At 51.8% G+C, this 14,029-nt stretch overlaps 1 protein-coding gene across 12 annotated transcripts in view; it reads left to right on the plus strand.

The window, feature by feature from the left end:
* The window catches only part of LOC128696147 (protein lin-10), a 921,476-nt gene that overhangs the window by 674,385 nt on the left and 233,062 nt on the right, over window positions 1-14,029 (plus strand). For 6 of the 12 annotated variants that reach the window (XM_053787271.2, XM_053787270.2, XM_053787272.2 and 3 more), the window contains one exon: window positions 2,950-3,108. The exons of the other annotated variants lie outside the window; for them this stretch is intronic. In XM_053787271.2, the coding sequence (XP_053643246.2) occupies window positions 2,950-3,108 (159 nt within the window). The remainder of the gene's footprint in view (window positions 1-2,949; window positions 3,109-14,029) is intronic. 12 annotated transcript variants of the gene reach the window in all.

Below are 14,029 nucleotides of genomic sequence, written 5' to 3' on the forward strand. Positions count from 1 at the left end.
CAACATGGATCTGAAACAGTTCCTCGGGAGCAGGAAGTCATTAACACTTGTATCTTGCTCCAGGCACATACCTCTTACAGAGAGGAGATTCATTAGAGAGAGAGAGAGAGAGAGAGAGGCACTCCCTCCACAGGCATCGACTACAAATAACAGAGATTCTCAAAGATAGTAAACTTTCTGAACAACAAAATGAAACACAGCTTAGAGAAAGTGAGAAAATTGATTTTAAACTAAATGTGTCATGTTGAATCCAGGAGAGGCGGAGGGGACACCTAGCATAAATAGAAGACATTTCAAATATTTTTTTCACATGCACAAAACTGGAGGTGAAACCCCACATGTAGTATGAGACCCGAACTGTTGGAACATTGAACTTACACCAAACATACTAAAGAAATAAGTGAAATATTTAAGTCAGTAAACTCTGTTTTTTATGAGCCATTAATCAGTCTAACAATGGATGACACAAACGAAGCTTTCATTAACGAAACTTGAAATGCTGCAGACGTCACCACAATTTCAGATGTAACCCAACCACCTCTTGACTTACAAGAACACAGTGATAACATGAGCATATTCGTTACCCCAGACTCAGACTCGTGAAGTTCCATATTCATCAAGAACTGTAAGACACCATTGTCTCGTGCCTTAAATATTCTGTGGAAGAATCTGGACTCGGGAGTCATCCCACAGTCATTAACAAAAACACTGATATTCCCCCACTCCACAAAGATGACAGTAAAGTTAACGCAAAAAATATAGACCAATAGCACCAACGTCAGACATTGATAATCTTTGAACTGGTCTTAAGAAGGAACAGTGTCCATAACAAGGGCAACAAGGGTTTAGAACAGGTCGTTCCTGTCTTGCACAACCCAGGACAACATGTGTTTAGAACAGGTCCTTCCTGTCTTGCACAACCCAGGACAACATGTGTTTAGAACAGGTCGTTCCTGTCTTGCACAACCCAGGACAACATGTGTTTAGAACAGGTCGTTCCTGTCTTGCACAACCCAGGACAACATGTGTTTAGAACAGGTCGTTCCTGTCTTGCACAACCCAGGACAACATGTGTTTAGAACAGGTCGTTCCTGTCTTGCACAACCCAGGACAACATGTGTTTAGAACAGGTCGTTCCTGTCTTGCACAACCCAGGACAACATGTGTTTAGAACAGGTCGTTCCTGTCTTGCACAACCCAGGACAACATGTGTTTAGAACAGGTCCTTCCTGTCTTGCACAACCCAGGACAACATGTGTTTAGAACAGGTCGTTCCTGTCTTGCACAACCCAGGACAACATGTGTTTAGAACAGGTCCTTCCTGTCTTGCACAACCCAGGACAACATGTGTTTAGAACAGGTCGTTCCTGTCTTGCACAATTGGTAGACCACTACAACATGGTCTTGCATGCACTGGAAGACAAGCACAGTACTAACAGTGTACACTGGCTGCTACAACCTTGGACAGGTGCGACCCTGGTGTCACAACTCACAAAATGTGTGTGAAAGGCATAACTGCAGAAGTGGACAAATGGATATTTAACTTCTTAATAAATTAAACACAGAGAGTAATAATATACAGAGTGACATACAGGTTTGCCACAGTGACAAAGCTGTTTCACAATACACACTTAATAGGGTTTCAAACCTATCGGCTACACGAGAGGAGTCATTAAGGCTGCATGTAACTTTGTCACCACCAGTTATGATCATATTGTTCATGCTAGGAGCTATGACCACATTGTTCATGCTAGGAGCTAGGACTACATTGTTCATGCTAGGAGCTATGACCACATTGTTCATGCTAGGAGCTATGACCACATTGTTCATGCTAGGAGCTATGACCACATTGTTCATGCTAGGAGCTAGGACTACATTGTTCATGCTAGGAGCTAGGACTACATTGTTCATTCTAGGAGCTAGGAGTACATTGTTCATGCTAGGAGCTATGACCACATTGTTCATGCTAGGAACTATGACCACATTGTTCATGCTAGGAGCTATGACCACATTGTTCATGCTAGGAGCTAGGACTACATTGTTCATGTTAGGAGCTATGACCACATTGTTCATGCTAGGAGCTAGGACTACATTGTTCATGCTAGGAGCTAGGACTACATTGTTCATTCTAGGAGCTAGGAGTACATTGTTCATGCTAGGAGCTATGACCACATTGTTCATGCTAGGAACTATGACCACATTGTTCATGCTAGGAGCTATGACCACATTGTTCATGCTAGGAACTATGACCACATTGTTCATGCTAGGAGCTATGACCACATTGTTCATGCTAGGAGCTAGGACTACATTGTTCATGTTAGGAGCTATGACCACATTGTTCATGCTAGGAACTATGACCACATTGTTCATGCTAGGAGCTATGACCACATTGTTCATGCTAGGAACTATGACCACATTGTTCATGCTAGGAGCTATGACCACATTGTTCATGCTAGGAGCTAGGACTACATTGTTCATGCTAGGAGCTAGGACTACATTGTTCATGCTAGGAGCTATGACCACATTGTTCATGCTAGGAGCTAGGACTACATTGTTCATGCTAGGAGCTAGGACTACATTGTTCATGCTAGGAGCTAGGACTACATTGTTCATGCTAGGAGCTAGGACTACATTGTTCAAGCTAGGAGCTAGGACTACATTGTTCATGCTAGGAGCTAGGACTACATTGTTCATGCTAGGAGCTAGGACTACATTGTTCATGCTAGGAGCTAGGACTACATTGTTCATGCTAGGAGCTAGGACTACATTGTTCAAGCTAGGAGCTAGGACTACATTGTTCATGCTAGGAGCTAGGACTACATTGTTCATGCTAGGAGCTAGGAGAGAGGGACAGTTGTTTGTTCCAAGGTATAAGAGCATGGTACCACTTGACCTTGTAGAGAAGACCACTTGCCCTGTGTCCTACGTCTGGCACTTGTCACTTTGCAGGGTTGGCGACGGGGCAAACCTCGCTCTCTTATCTCACGGGCGAATGGAGGCGGGGCCAGCAACTGCTCCACCCCCTCCACGCCCATTGGTCAAGCTCATCAGGGGTCAACCAATCACACGCCTTCCTCGCCACCCGACATGGCCTCCTCCAATAAGAAGGTGATGCAAGGTTGCTTGTTGTTGCTTGCTTTTGCTTGTTGTTGCTTGCTGTTGACTGTTCATGCTTACCGTTGATTGTTGTTGCTTGTTCTTGCCTTCTGTTGTTTGTTGTTGCCTGCTGTTGCCTGTTGCTTGTTGTTGCCTGCTGTTGCTTACTGTTGCTTGCTGTTGCTTACTGTTGCTTGTTGTTCCTTGTTGCTGCTTGCTGTGGTTTGTGTTTGCATAATGTTGCTTCGTGTTGCTTCCTGTTGCTTGCTGTTGCTTGTCTTTGCATAATGTTGCTTCGTGTTGCTTCCTGTTGCCTGCTGTTGCTTGCTGTTGCTTGCTGTATTCACATGACACTGCTATTCACTTACCTCCCCTACCTACCCCGGCATACAACAAGGTCACAACCCTGCCTTCCCTGGCATGCAAGGTGGTCACAACCCTGTCTTCCCTGGCATGCAAGGTGGTCACAATCCTGCCTTCCCTGGCATGCAAGGTGGTCACAATCCTGCCTTCCCTGGCATGCAAGGTGGTCACAACCCTGCCTTCCCTGGCATGCAAGGTGGTCATAACCCTACCTTCCCTGGCATGCAAGGTGGTCACAACCCTGCCTTCCCTGGCATGCAAGGTGGTCACAACCCTGCCTTCCCTGGCATACAAGGTGGTCACAACCCAGCCTCCCCTGGCATGCAAGGTGGTCACAACCCAGCCTTCCCTGGCATGCAAGGTGGTCACAACCCTGCCTTCCGTGGCATACAAGAAGGTCTCAACCCTACCTTCCCTTGCATACAAGGTGGTCACAACCCTGCCTTCCCTGGCATACAAGGTGGTCACAAACCTGCCTTCCCTTTCATGCAAGGTGGTCACAACCCTGCCTTCCCTGCCATGCAAGGTGGTCACAACCCTGCCTTCCCTGGCATGCAAGGTGGTCAGAGCCCTGCCTTCCCTGGCATACAAGGGTGTCACAACCCTGCCTTACCTGGCATACAACGTGGTTACAACTCTGCCTTCCCTGGCATGCAAGGTGGTCACAACCCTGCCTTCCCTGGCATGCAGGGTCAAAGCCCTGCCTTCCCTTGCATGCAAGGTGGTCACAACCCTGCCTTCCCTGGCACACAAGGGTATCACAACCCTGCCTTCCCTGGCATGCGAGGTGGTCACAACCCTGCCTTCCAGGGCATGCAAGGTGGTCACAACCCTGCCTTCCATAGCATGCAAGATCACAACCCTGCCTTCCCTGGCATACAAGGTGGTCAAAACCCCGCCTTCCCTAGCATGCGAGGTGGTCACAACCCTGCCTTCCCTGGCATGCAAGGTGGTCACAACCCTGCCTTCCCTGGCATACAAGGTGGTCACAACCCTGCCTTCCCTGGCATGCAAGGTGGTCACAACCCTGCATTCCCTGGCATACAAGGTGGTCACAATCCTGGCCTCCCTGGCATGCAAGGTCACAACCCTGCCTTCCCTGGCATGCAAGGTGGTCACAACCCTGTCTTCCCTGGCATGCAACGTGGTCACAACCCTGCCTTCCCTGGCAAGCAAGGTGGTCACAACCCTGCCTTCCCTGGCATAAAAGGTGGTCAGAATAATGCCTCCCCTGGCATACAACGTGGTTACAACCCTGCATTCCCTGGCATGCAAGGTGGTCACAACCCTGCATTCCCTAGCATACAACGTGGCCACTACCCTGCCATCTCTGGCATGCAAGGTAGTCACAACCCTGCCTTCCCTGGCATAAAAGGTGGTCACAATAATGCCTCCCCTTACATGCAAGGTGGTCACATCCCTGCCTCCCCTGGCATGCAAGGTGGTCACAACCCTGCCCCCTGGCATGCAGGATGGTCACAGCCCTGCCTTCCCTGGCATACAAGGTGGTCACAACCCTGCTTTTACTGGCATGCAAGGGTGTCACAACCCTGCCTTCCCTGGCATACAACGTGGTTACAACCCTGCATTCCCTGGCATGCAAGGTCAAAACCCTGCCTTCCCTGGCATGCAAGGTGGTCACAACCCTGCCTTCCCTGGCATGCAAGGTGGTCACAACCCTGCCTTCCAGGGCATGCAAGGTGGTCACAACCCTGCCTTCCCTAGCATGCAAGGTGGTCACAGCCCTGCCTTTCCTGGCATACAAGAAGGTCATCACCCTGCCTTCCTTGGCAAGCAAGGTGGTCACAACCCTGCCTTCCCTGGCATAAAAGGTGGTCACAATAATGCCTCCCCTGGCATGCAAGGTGGTCACAACCCTGCCTTCACTGGCATACAAGGTGGTCACAACCCTGCCTTCCCTGGCATACAAGGGTGTCACAACCCTGCCTTCCCTGGCATACAAGGGTGTCACAACCCTGCCTTCCCTGGCATACAACGTGGTTACAACCCTGCCTTCCCTGGCATGCAAGGTGGTCACAACCCTGCCTTCCCCGGCATGCAAGGTGGTCACAACCCTGCCTTTCCTGGCATGCAGGGTCAAAACCCTGCCTTCCCTGGCATGCAAGGTGGTCACAACCCTGCCTTCCATGGCACACAAGGGCGTCACAACCCTGCCTTCCCTGGCATGCAAGGTGGTCACAACCCTGACTTCCAGGGCATGCAAGGTAGTCACAACCCTGACTTCCAGGGCATGCAAGGTGGTCACAACCCTGCCTTCCATAGCATACAAGATCACAACCCTACCTTCCCTGGCATACAAGGTGGTCAAAACCCTGCCTTCCCTGTCATGCGAGGTGGTCACAACCCTGCCTTCCCTGGCATGCAAGGTGATCACAACCCTGCCTTCCCTGGCATACAAGGTGGTCACAACCCTGCCTTCCCTGGCATGCAAGGTGATCACAACCCTGCCTTCCCTGGCATACAAGGTGGTCACAACCCTACCTTCCCTGGCATGCAAGGTGGTCACAACCCTGCCTTCCCTTTCATGCGAGGTGGTCACAACCCTGCCTTCCCTGGCATACAAGGTGGTCACAATCCTGCCTTCCCTGGCATGCAAGGTCACAACCCTTCCTTCCTTGGCGTACAAGGTGGACACAACCCTGCCTTCCCTGGCATGCAAGGTGGTCACAACCCTGCCTTCCCTGGCATACAAGGTGGTCACAACTCTACCTTCCCTGGCATGCAACGTGGTCACAACCCTGCCTTCCGTGGCAAGCAAGGTGGTCACAACCCTGCCTTCCCTGGCATAAAAGGTGGTCACAATAATGCCTCCCCTGGCATGCAGCGTGGTCACAACCATGCCTTCCCTGGCATGCAACGTGGTCACAACCATGCCTTCCCTAGCATACAACGTGGTTACAACCCTGCCTTCCTTGGCATGCAAGGTGGTCACAACCCTGCCTTCCCGGGCATAAAAGGTGGTCACAATAATGCCTCCCCTGGCATGCAAAGTGGTCACGACCCTGCCTTCCTTGGCATACAAGGTGGTCACAACCCTACCTTCCCTGGCATACAAGGTGGTCACAACCCTGCCTTCCCTGGCATACAAGGGTGTCACAACCCTGCCCTCCCTGGCATATAAGGGTGTCACAATAATGCCTTCCCTAGCATACAACGAGGTTACAACCCTGCATTCTCTGGCATACAAGGTGGCCACAACCCTGCCTTCCCGGGCATACAAGGTGGTCACAACCTTCCTTCCCTGGCATACAAGGTGGTCACAACCCTACCTTCCCTGGCATACAAGGTGGTCACAACCCTGCCTTCCCTGGCATACAAGGGTGTCACAACCCTGCCTTCCCTGGCATACAACGTGGTTACAACCCTGCCTTCCCTGGCACGCAAGGTGATCAAAACCCTGCCTTCCCTGGCAAGCAAGGTGGTCACAACCTTGCCTTCCCTGGCATACAAGGTGGTCACAACCCTGCCTTCCCTGGCATACAAGGGTGTCACAACCCTGCCTTCCCTGGCATACAACGTGGTTACAACCCTGCCTTCCCTGGCACGCAAGGTGATCAAAACCCTGCCTTCCCTGGCATACAAGGTGGTCACAACCCTGCCTTCCCTGGCATGCAAGGTGGTCACAACCCTGCCTTCCCTGGCATACAAGGTGGTCACAACCCAGCCTCCCCTGGCATGCAAGGTGGTCACAACCCAGCCTTCCCTGGCATGCAAGGTGGTCACAACCCTGCCTTCCGTGGCATACAAGAAGGTCTCAACCCTACCTTCCCTTGCATACAAGGTGGTCACAACCCTGCCTTCCCTGGCATACAAGGTGGTCACAACCCTGCCTTCCCTTTCATGCAAGGTGGTCACAACCCTGCCTTCCCTGCCATGCAAGGTGGTCACAACCCTGCCTTCCCTGGCATGCAAGGTGGTCAGAGCCCTGCCTTCCCTGGCATACAAGGGTGTCACAACCCTGCCTTACCTGGCATACAACGTGGTTACAACTCTGCCTTCCCTGGCATGCAAGGTGGTCACAACCCTGCCTTCCCTGGCATGCAGGGTCAAAGCCCTGCCTTCCCTGGCATGCAAGGTGGTCACAACCCTGCCTTCCCTGGCACACAAGGGTATCACAACCCTGCCTTCCCTGGCATGCGAGGTGGTCACAACCCTGCCTTCCAGGGCATGCAAGGTGGTCACAACCCTGCCTTCCATAGCATGCAAGAAGATCACAACCCTGCCTTCCCTGGCATACAAGGTGGTCAAAACCCCGCCTTCCCTAGCATGCGAGGTGGTCACAACCCTGCCTTCCCTGGCATGCAAGGTGGTCACAACCCTGCCTTCCCTGGCATACAAGGTGGTCACAACCCTGCCTTCCCTGGCATGCAAGGTGGTCACAACCCTGCATTCCCTGGCATACAAGGTGGTCACAATCCTGGCCTCCCTGGCATGCAAGGTCACAACCCTGCCTTCCCTGGCATACAAGGTGGTCACAACTCTGTCTTCCCTGGCATGCAACGTGGTCACAACCCTGCCTTCCCTGGCAAGCAAGGTGGTCACAACCCTGCCTTCCCTGGCATAAAAGGTGGTCAGAATAATGCCTCCCCTGGCATACAACGTGGTTACAACCCTGCATTCCCTGGCATGCAAGGTGGTCACAACCCTGCATTCCCTAGCATACAACGTGGCCACTACCCTGCCATCTCTGGCATGCAAGGTAGTCACAACCCTGCCTTCCCTGGCATAAAAGGTGGTCACAATAATGCCTCCCCTTACATGCAAGGTGGTCACATCCCTGCCTCCCCTGGCATGCAAGGTGGTCACAACCCTGCCCCCTGGCATGCAGGATGGTCACAGCCCTGCCTTCCCTGGCATACAAGGTGGTCACAACCCTGCTTTTACTGGCATGCAAGGGTGTCACAACCCTGCCTTCCATGGCATACAACGTGGTTACAACCTTGCCTTCGCTGGCATGCAAGGTCAAAACCCTGCCTTCCCTGGCATGCAAGGTGGTCACAACCCTGCCTTCCAGGGCATGCAAGGTGGTCGCAACCCTGCCTTCCCTGGCATGCAAGGTGGTCACAACCCTGCCTTCCAGGGCATGCAAGGTGGTCACAACCCTGCTTTCCCTAGCATGCAAGGTGGTCACAGCCCTGCCTTTCCTGGCATACAAGAAGGTCATCACCCTGCCTTCCTTGGCAAGCAAGGTGGTCACAACCCTGCCTTCCCTGGCATAAAAGGTGGTCACAATAATGCCTCCCCTGGCATGCAAGGTGGTCATAACCCTGCCTTCACTGGCATACAAGGTGGTCACAACCCTGCCTTCCCTGGCATACAAGGGTGTCACAACCCTGCCTTCCCTGGCATACAACGTGGTTACAACCCTGCCTTCCCTGGCATGCAAGGTGGTCACAACCCTGCCTTCCCCGGCATGCAAGGTGGTCACAACCCTGCCTTTCCTGGCATGCAGGGTCAAAACCCTGCCTTCCCTGGCATGCAAGGTGGTCACAACCCTGCCTTCCATGGCACACAAGGGCGTCACAACCCTGCCTTCCCTGGCATGCAAGGTGGTCACAACCCTGACTTCCAGGGCATGCAAGGTAGTCACAACCCTGACTTCCAGGGCATGCAAGGTGGTCACAACCCTGCCTTCCATAGCATACAAGATCACAACCCTACCTTCCCTGGCATACAAGGTGGTCAAAACCCTGCCTTCCCTGTCATGCGAGGTGGTCACAACCCTGCCTTCCCTGGCATGCAAGGTGATCACAACCCTGCCTTCCCTGGCATACAAGGTGGTCACAACCCTGCCTTCCCTGGCATGCAAGGTGATCACAACCCTGCCTTCCCTGGCATACAAGGTGGTCACAACCCTACCTTCCCTGGCATGAAAGGTGGTCACAACCCTGCCTTCCCTTTCATGCGAGGTGGTCACAACCCTGCCTTCCCTGGCATGCAAGGTGATCACAACCCTGCCTTCCCTGGCATACAAGGTGGTCACAACCCTGCCTTCCCTGGCATGCAAGGTGGTCACAACCCTGCCTTCCCTGGCATACAAGGTGGTCACAATCCTGCCTTCCCTGGCATGCAAGGTCACAACCCTTCCTTGGCGTACAAGGTGGACACAACCCTGCCTTCCCTGGCATGCAAGGTGGTCACAACCCTGCCTTCCCTGGCATACAAGGTGGTCACAACTCTACCTTCCCTGGCATGCAACGTGGTCACAACCCTGCCTTCCGTGGCAAGCAAGGTGGTCACAACCCTGCTTTCCCTGGCATAAAAGGTGGTCACAATAATGCCTCCCCTGGCATGCAGCGTGGTCACAACCATGCCTTCCCTGGCATGCAACGTGGTCACAACCATGCCTTCCCTAGCATACAACGTGGTTACAACCCTGCCTTCCTTGGCATGCAAGGTGGTCACAACCCTGCCTTCCCGGGCATAAAAGGTGGTCACAATAATGCCTCCCCTGGCATGCAAAGTGGTCACGACCCTGCCTTCCTTGGCATACAAGGTGGTCACAACCCTACCTTCCCTGGCATACAAGGTGGTCACAACCCTGCCTTCCCTGGCATACAAGGGTGTCACAACCCTGCCCTCCCTGGCATATAAGGGTGTCACAATAATGCCTTCCCTAGCATACAACGAGGTTACAACCCTGCCTTCTCTGGCATACAAGGTGGCCACAACCCTGCCTTCCCGGGCATACAAGGTGGTCACAACCTTCCTTCCCTGGCATACAAGGTGGTCACAACCCTACCTTCCCTGGCATACAATGTGGTCACAACCCTGCCTTCCCTGGCATACAAGGGTGTCACAACCCTGCCTTCCCTGGCATACAACGTGGTTACAACCCTGCCTTCCCTGGCACGCAAGGTGATCAAAACCCTGCCTTCCCTGGCAAGCAAGGTGGTCACAACCTTGCCTTCCCTGGCATGCAACGTGGTCACAACCCTGCCTTCCCTGGCACGCAAGGTGATCAAAACCTTGCCTTCCCTGGCAAGCAAGGTGGTCACAACCTTGCCTTCCCTGGCATGCAACGTGGTTACAACCCTGCCTTCCCTGGCACGCAAGGTGATCAAAACCCTGCCTTCCCTGGCAAGCAAGGTGGTCACAACCTTGCCTTCCCTGGCATGCAACGTGGTCACAACCATGCCTTCCCTGGCATGCAAAATGGTCACAACCCTGCCTTCCCTGGCATACAACGTGGTTACAACCCTGCCTTCCCTGGCATGCAAGGTGGTCAAAACCCTGCCTTCCCCAGCATGCAAGGTGGTCACAACCCTGCCTTCCCTGGCATGCAGGGTCAAAACCCTGCCTTCCCTGGCATACAAGGGGGTCACAACCCTGCCTTCCCTGGCATGCAAGGTGGTCACAACCCTTCCTTCCAGGGCATGCAAGGTGGTCACAACCCTGTCTTCCATAGCATGCAAGGTCACAACCCTGCCTTCCCTGGCATACAAGGTGGTCACAACCCTGCCTTCCCTGGCATGCGAGGTAGTCACAACCCTGCCTTCCCTGGCATACAAGGTCGTCACAATCCTGCCTTCCCTGGCATGCAGGGTGGTCACAACCCTGCCTTCCCTGGGATACAAGGTGGTCACAACCCTGCCTTCCCTGGCATACAAGGTGGTCACAACCCTGGCATACAAGGTGGTCACAATCCTGCCTTCCCTGACATGCAACGTGGTCGCAACCCTGCCTTCCCTGGCATGAAAGGTGGTCACAACCCTGCCTTCCCTTGCATAAAATGTGGTCACAATAATGCCTCCCCTGGCATGCAAGGTGGTCACAACCCTGCCTTCCCTGGCATGCAAGGTGGTCACAACCCTGCCTTCCCTGGCATGCAAGGTGGTCACAACCCTGCCTTCCCTGGCATAAAAGGTGGTCACAATATTGCCTTCCCTAGCATACAACGTGGTTACAACCCTGCCTTCCCTGACATGCAAGGTGGTCAAAACCCTGCCTTCCCTGGCATATAAGAAGGTCATAACCCTGCCTTCCCTGGCATGCAAGGTGGTCACAACCCTGCCTTCCATAGCATGCAAGGTCACCACCCTGCCTTCCCTGGCATGCAAGGTGGTTACAACCCTGCCTTCCCCGGCATGCAAGGTGGTTACAACCCTGCCTTCCCCGGCATGCAAGGTGGTCACAACCCTGCCTTCCCTGGCATGCAGAGTCAAAACCCTGCCTTTCCTGGCATGCAAGGTGGTCACAACCCTGCCTTCCATGGCATACAGGGTGGTCACAACCTTGCCTTTCCTGGCATACAAGAAGGTCACAGCCCTGCCTTCCCTGGCATGCAAGGCCACAACCCTACATTCCTTGGCATGCAAGGTGGTCACAACCCTGCCTTCCCTGGCATGCAAGGTGGTCTGCTGATTTACACTGTGGTGCTGGTGTACACTGTAGTGCTGGGGTACACTCTGGTGCTCGTGTACACTGTGGTGCTGGGGTACATTGGTGTACACTGTGGTGCTGGTGTACACTGTGGTGCTGGGGTACTCTGGTGCTGGCGTACACTGGTGTACACTGTGGTGCTGGGGTACACTGTGTACACTGTGGTGCTTGTATACACTGTGGTGCTGAGGTACACTGGTGTACACTGTAGTGCTGGGTACACTGTGGTGCTGGGGTACACTGTGGTGCTGGTGTACACTGTGGTGCTGGGGTACACTGGTGTACACTGTATTACTGCGGTACACTGGTGTACACTGTAGTGCTGGGATACACTGGTGTACACTGTAGTGCTCTGGTACACTGTGGTGCTGGTGCACATTGGGGTGCACTGTGATAAGAACATAAGAACGAAGGAACACTGCAACAGGCCTACGGGCCCATGCGAGGCAGGTCCAAGTCTCCTACCGGCTTAAGCCAATGCACCCAACCTAGTCAGGTCAGGTCACATTGACTTAAGGGAGGAACACGGCAACCGACCTGGTAGCACAAGCTATCAGGTCCAACTCACACCCACCCACATCCACTCATGTATTTATCCAACCTATTTTTAAAGCTACACAACGTTCTGGCCTCTATAACGGTACTTGGGAGTTTGTTCCACTCATCCACAACTCTATTACCAAACCAGTACTTTCCTATATTCTTCCTGAATCTGAATTTTTCCAACTTAAAACCATTGCTGCGAGTCCTGTCTAGGCTAGATATTTTCAGCACACTATTTACATCCCCTTTATTTATTCCTGTCTTCCATTTATACACCTCAATCATATCCCCCCTAATTCTACGTCTTTCTAGAGAGTGCAGATTCAGGGCCCTTAGTCTATCCTCATAGGGAAGGTTTCCGATACATGGGATCAACTTTGTCATCCTCCTTTGTACATTTTCCAGAGCATTTATATCCATTCTGTAATACGGTGACCAAAACTGTGCAGCATAATCTAAATGAGGCCTAACCAAGGATATATAGAGTTGAAGAACAACCTGAGGACTCCTATTATTTATGCTTCTTAATATGAAGCCAAGGATTCTATTAGCTTTATTGCGAACACTTATGCACTGTTGTCTTGGTTTCAGATTACTGCTAACCAGAACTCCTAAATCTTTTTCGCAATCCGTAATATTAAGATCTACATTATTTAGTTTATATGTGGCATGGTTATTGTCCTGTCCAACATTTAGAACTTTGCATTTGTCTATATTAAACTGCATCTGCCACTTCTCCGACCACTGCATCAGTCTATTCAAGTCTTCCTGGAGTGCTCTAATGTCCTCGTCAGAATGAATTCGACGGCCTATTTTGGTGTCATCGGCAAACTTGCTGATGTCGCTCTTTATGCCCTCATCTATGTCGTTTATGTAGATTGTGAACAGCAGGGGGCCCAACACTGACCCCTGTGGAACACCGCTCGTGACGCTTCCCCACTCTGATTTCTCCCCATTTATGCAAACTCTCTGCTGCCTCTTTGTCAACCATGCCTCTATCTAGGAAAAAAATTCTCCTATTCCATGTGCCTTAATTTTCCTCAGTAGTCTCTGATGTGGGACCCTGTCAAAAGCCTTACTGAAGTCCATATACACAATATCATATTCATTACCATGATCTACCTCCTCAAATACCTTAGTGAAAAAAGTTAATAAATTCGTAAGGCAGGAACGCCCCTTTGTAAAACCATGCTGAGATTCGTTGGTTAATTTATGCTTTTCAAGGTGGCTACGAACTGCCTCGGCAATTATTGATTCCATAAATTTTCCCACTATGGAGGTTAAGCTTATTGGTCTATAGTTCGAAGCTAAGGACCTGTCACCTGCTTTGAAAATAGGTATCACATTTGCCATTTTCCACTTATCTGGCACCATGCCAGTTTGTAGTGATATGTTGAAAAGATTAGCCAAAGGTTTGCTAAGCTCCTCTTTACATTCCTTTAGAACCCTTGCATACAGTTCATCAGGGCCTGGGGATTTGTTAGGTTTTAATTTATCTATTTGCCTAAGGACCATGTCACTTGTGACCCTAATCGTGCACAGTTTATTATCGTCCTGTTCTACATAATTTATCATTTCTGGAATATCGCTGGTATCCTCCTGTGTAAAAACTGAGAGGAAGTAT

This window comes from Cherax quadricarinatus, chromosome 48 (genome assembly GCF_038502225.1).
Source record: "Cherax quadricarinatus isolate ZL_2023a chromosome 48, ASM3850222v1, whole genome shotgun sequence".
NCBI classification, from domain to species: domain Eukaryota; kingdom Metazoa; phylum Arthropoda; class Malacostraca; order Decapoda; family Parastacidae; genus Cherax; species Cherax quadricarinatus.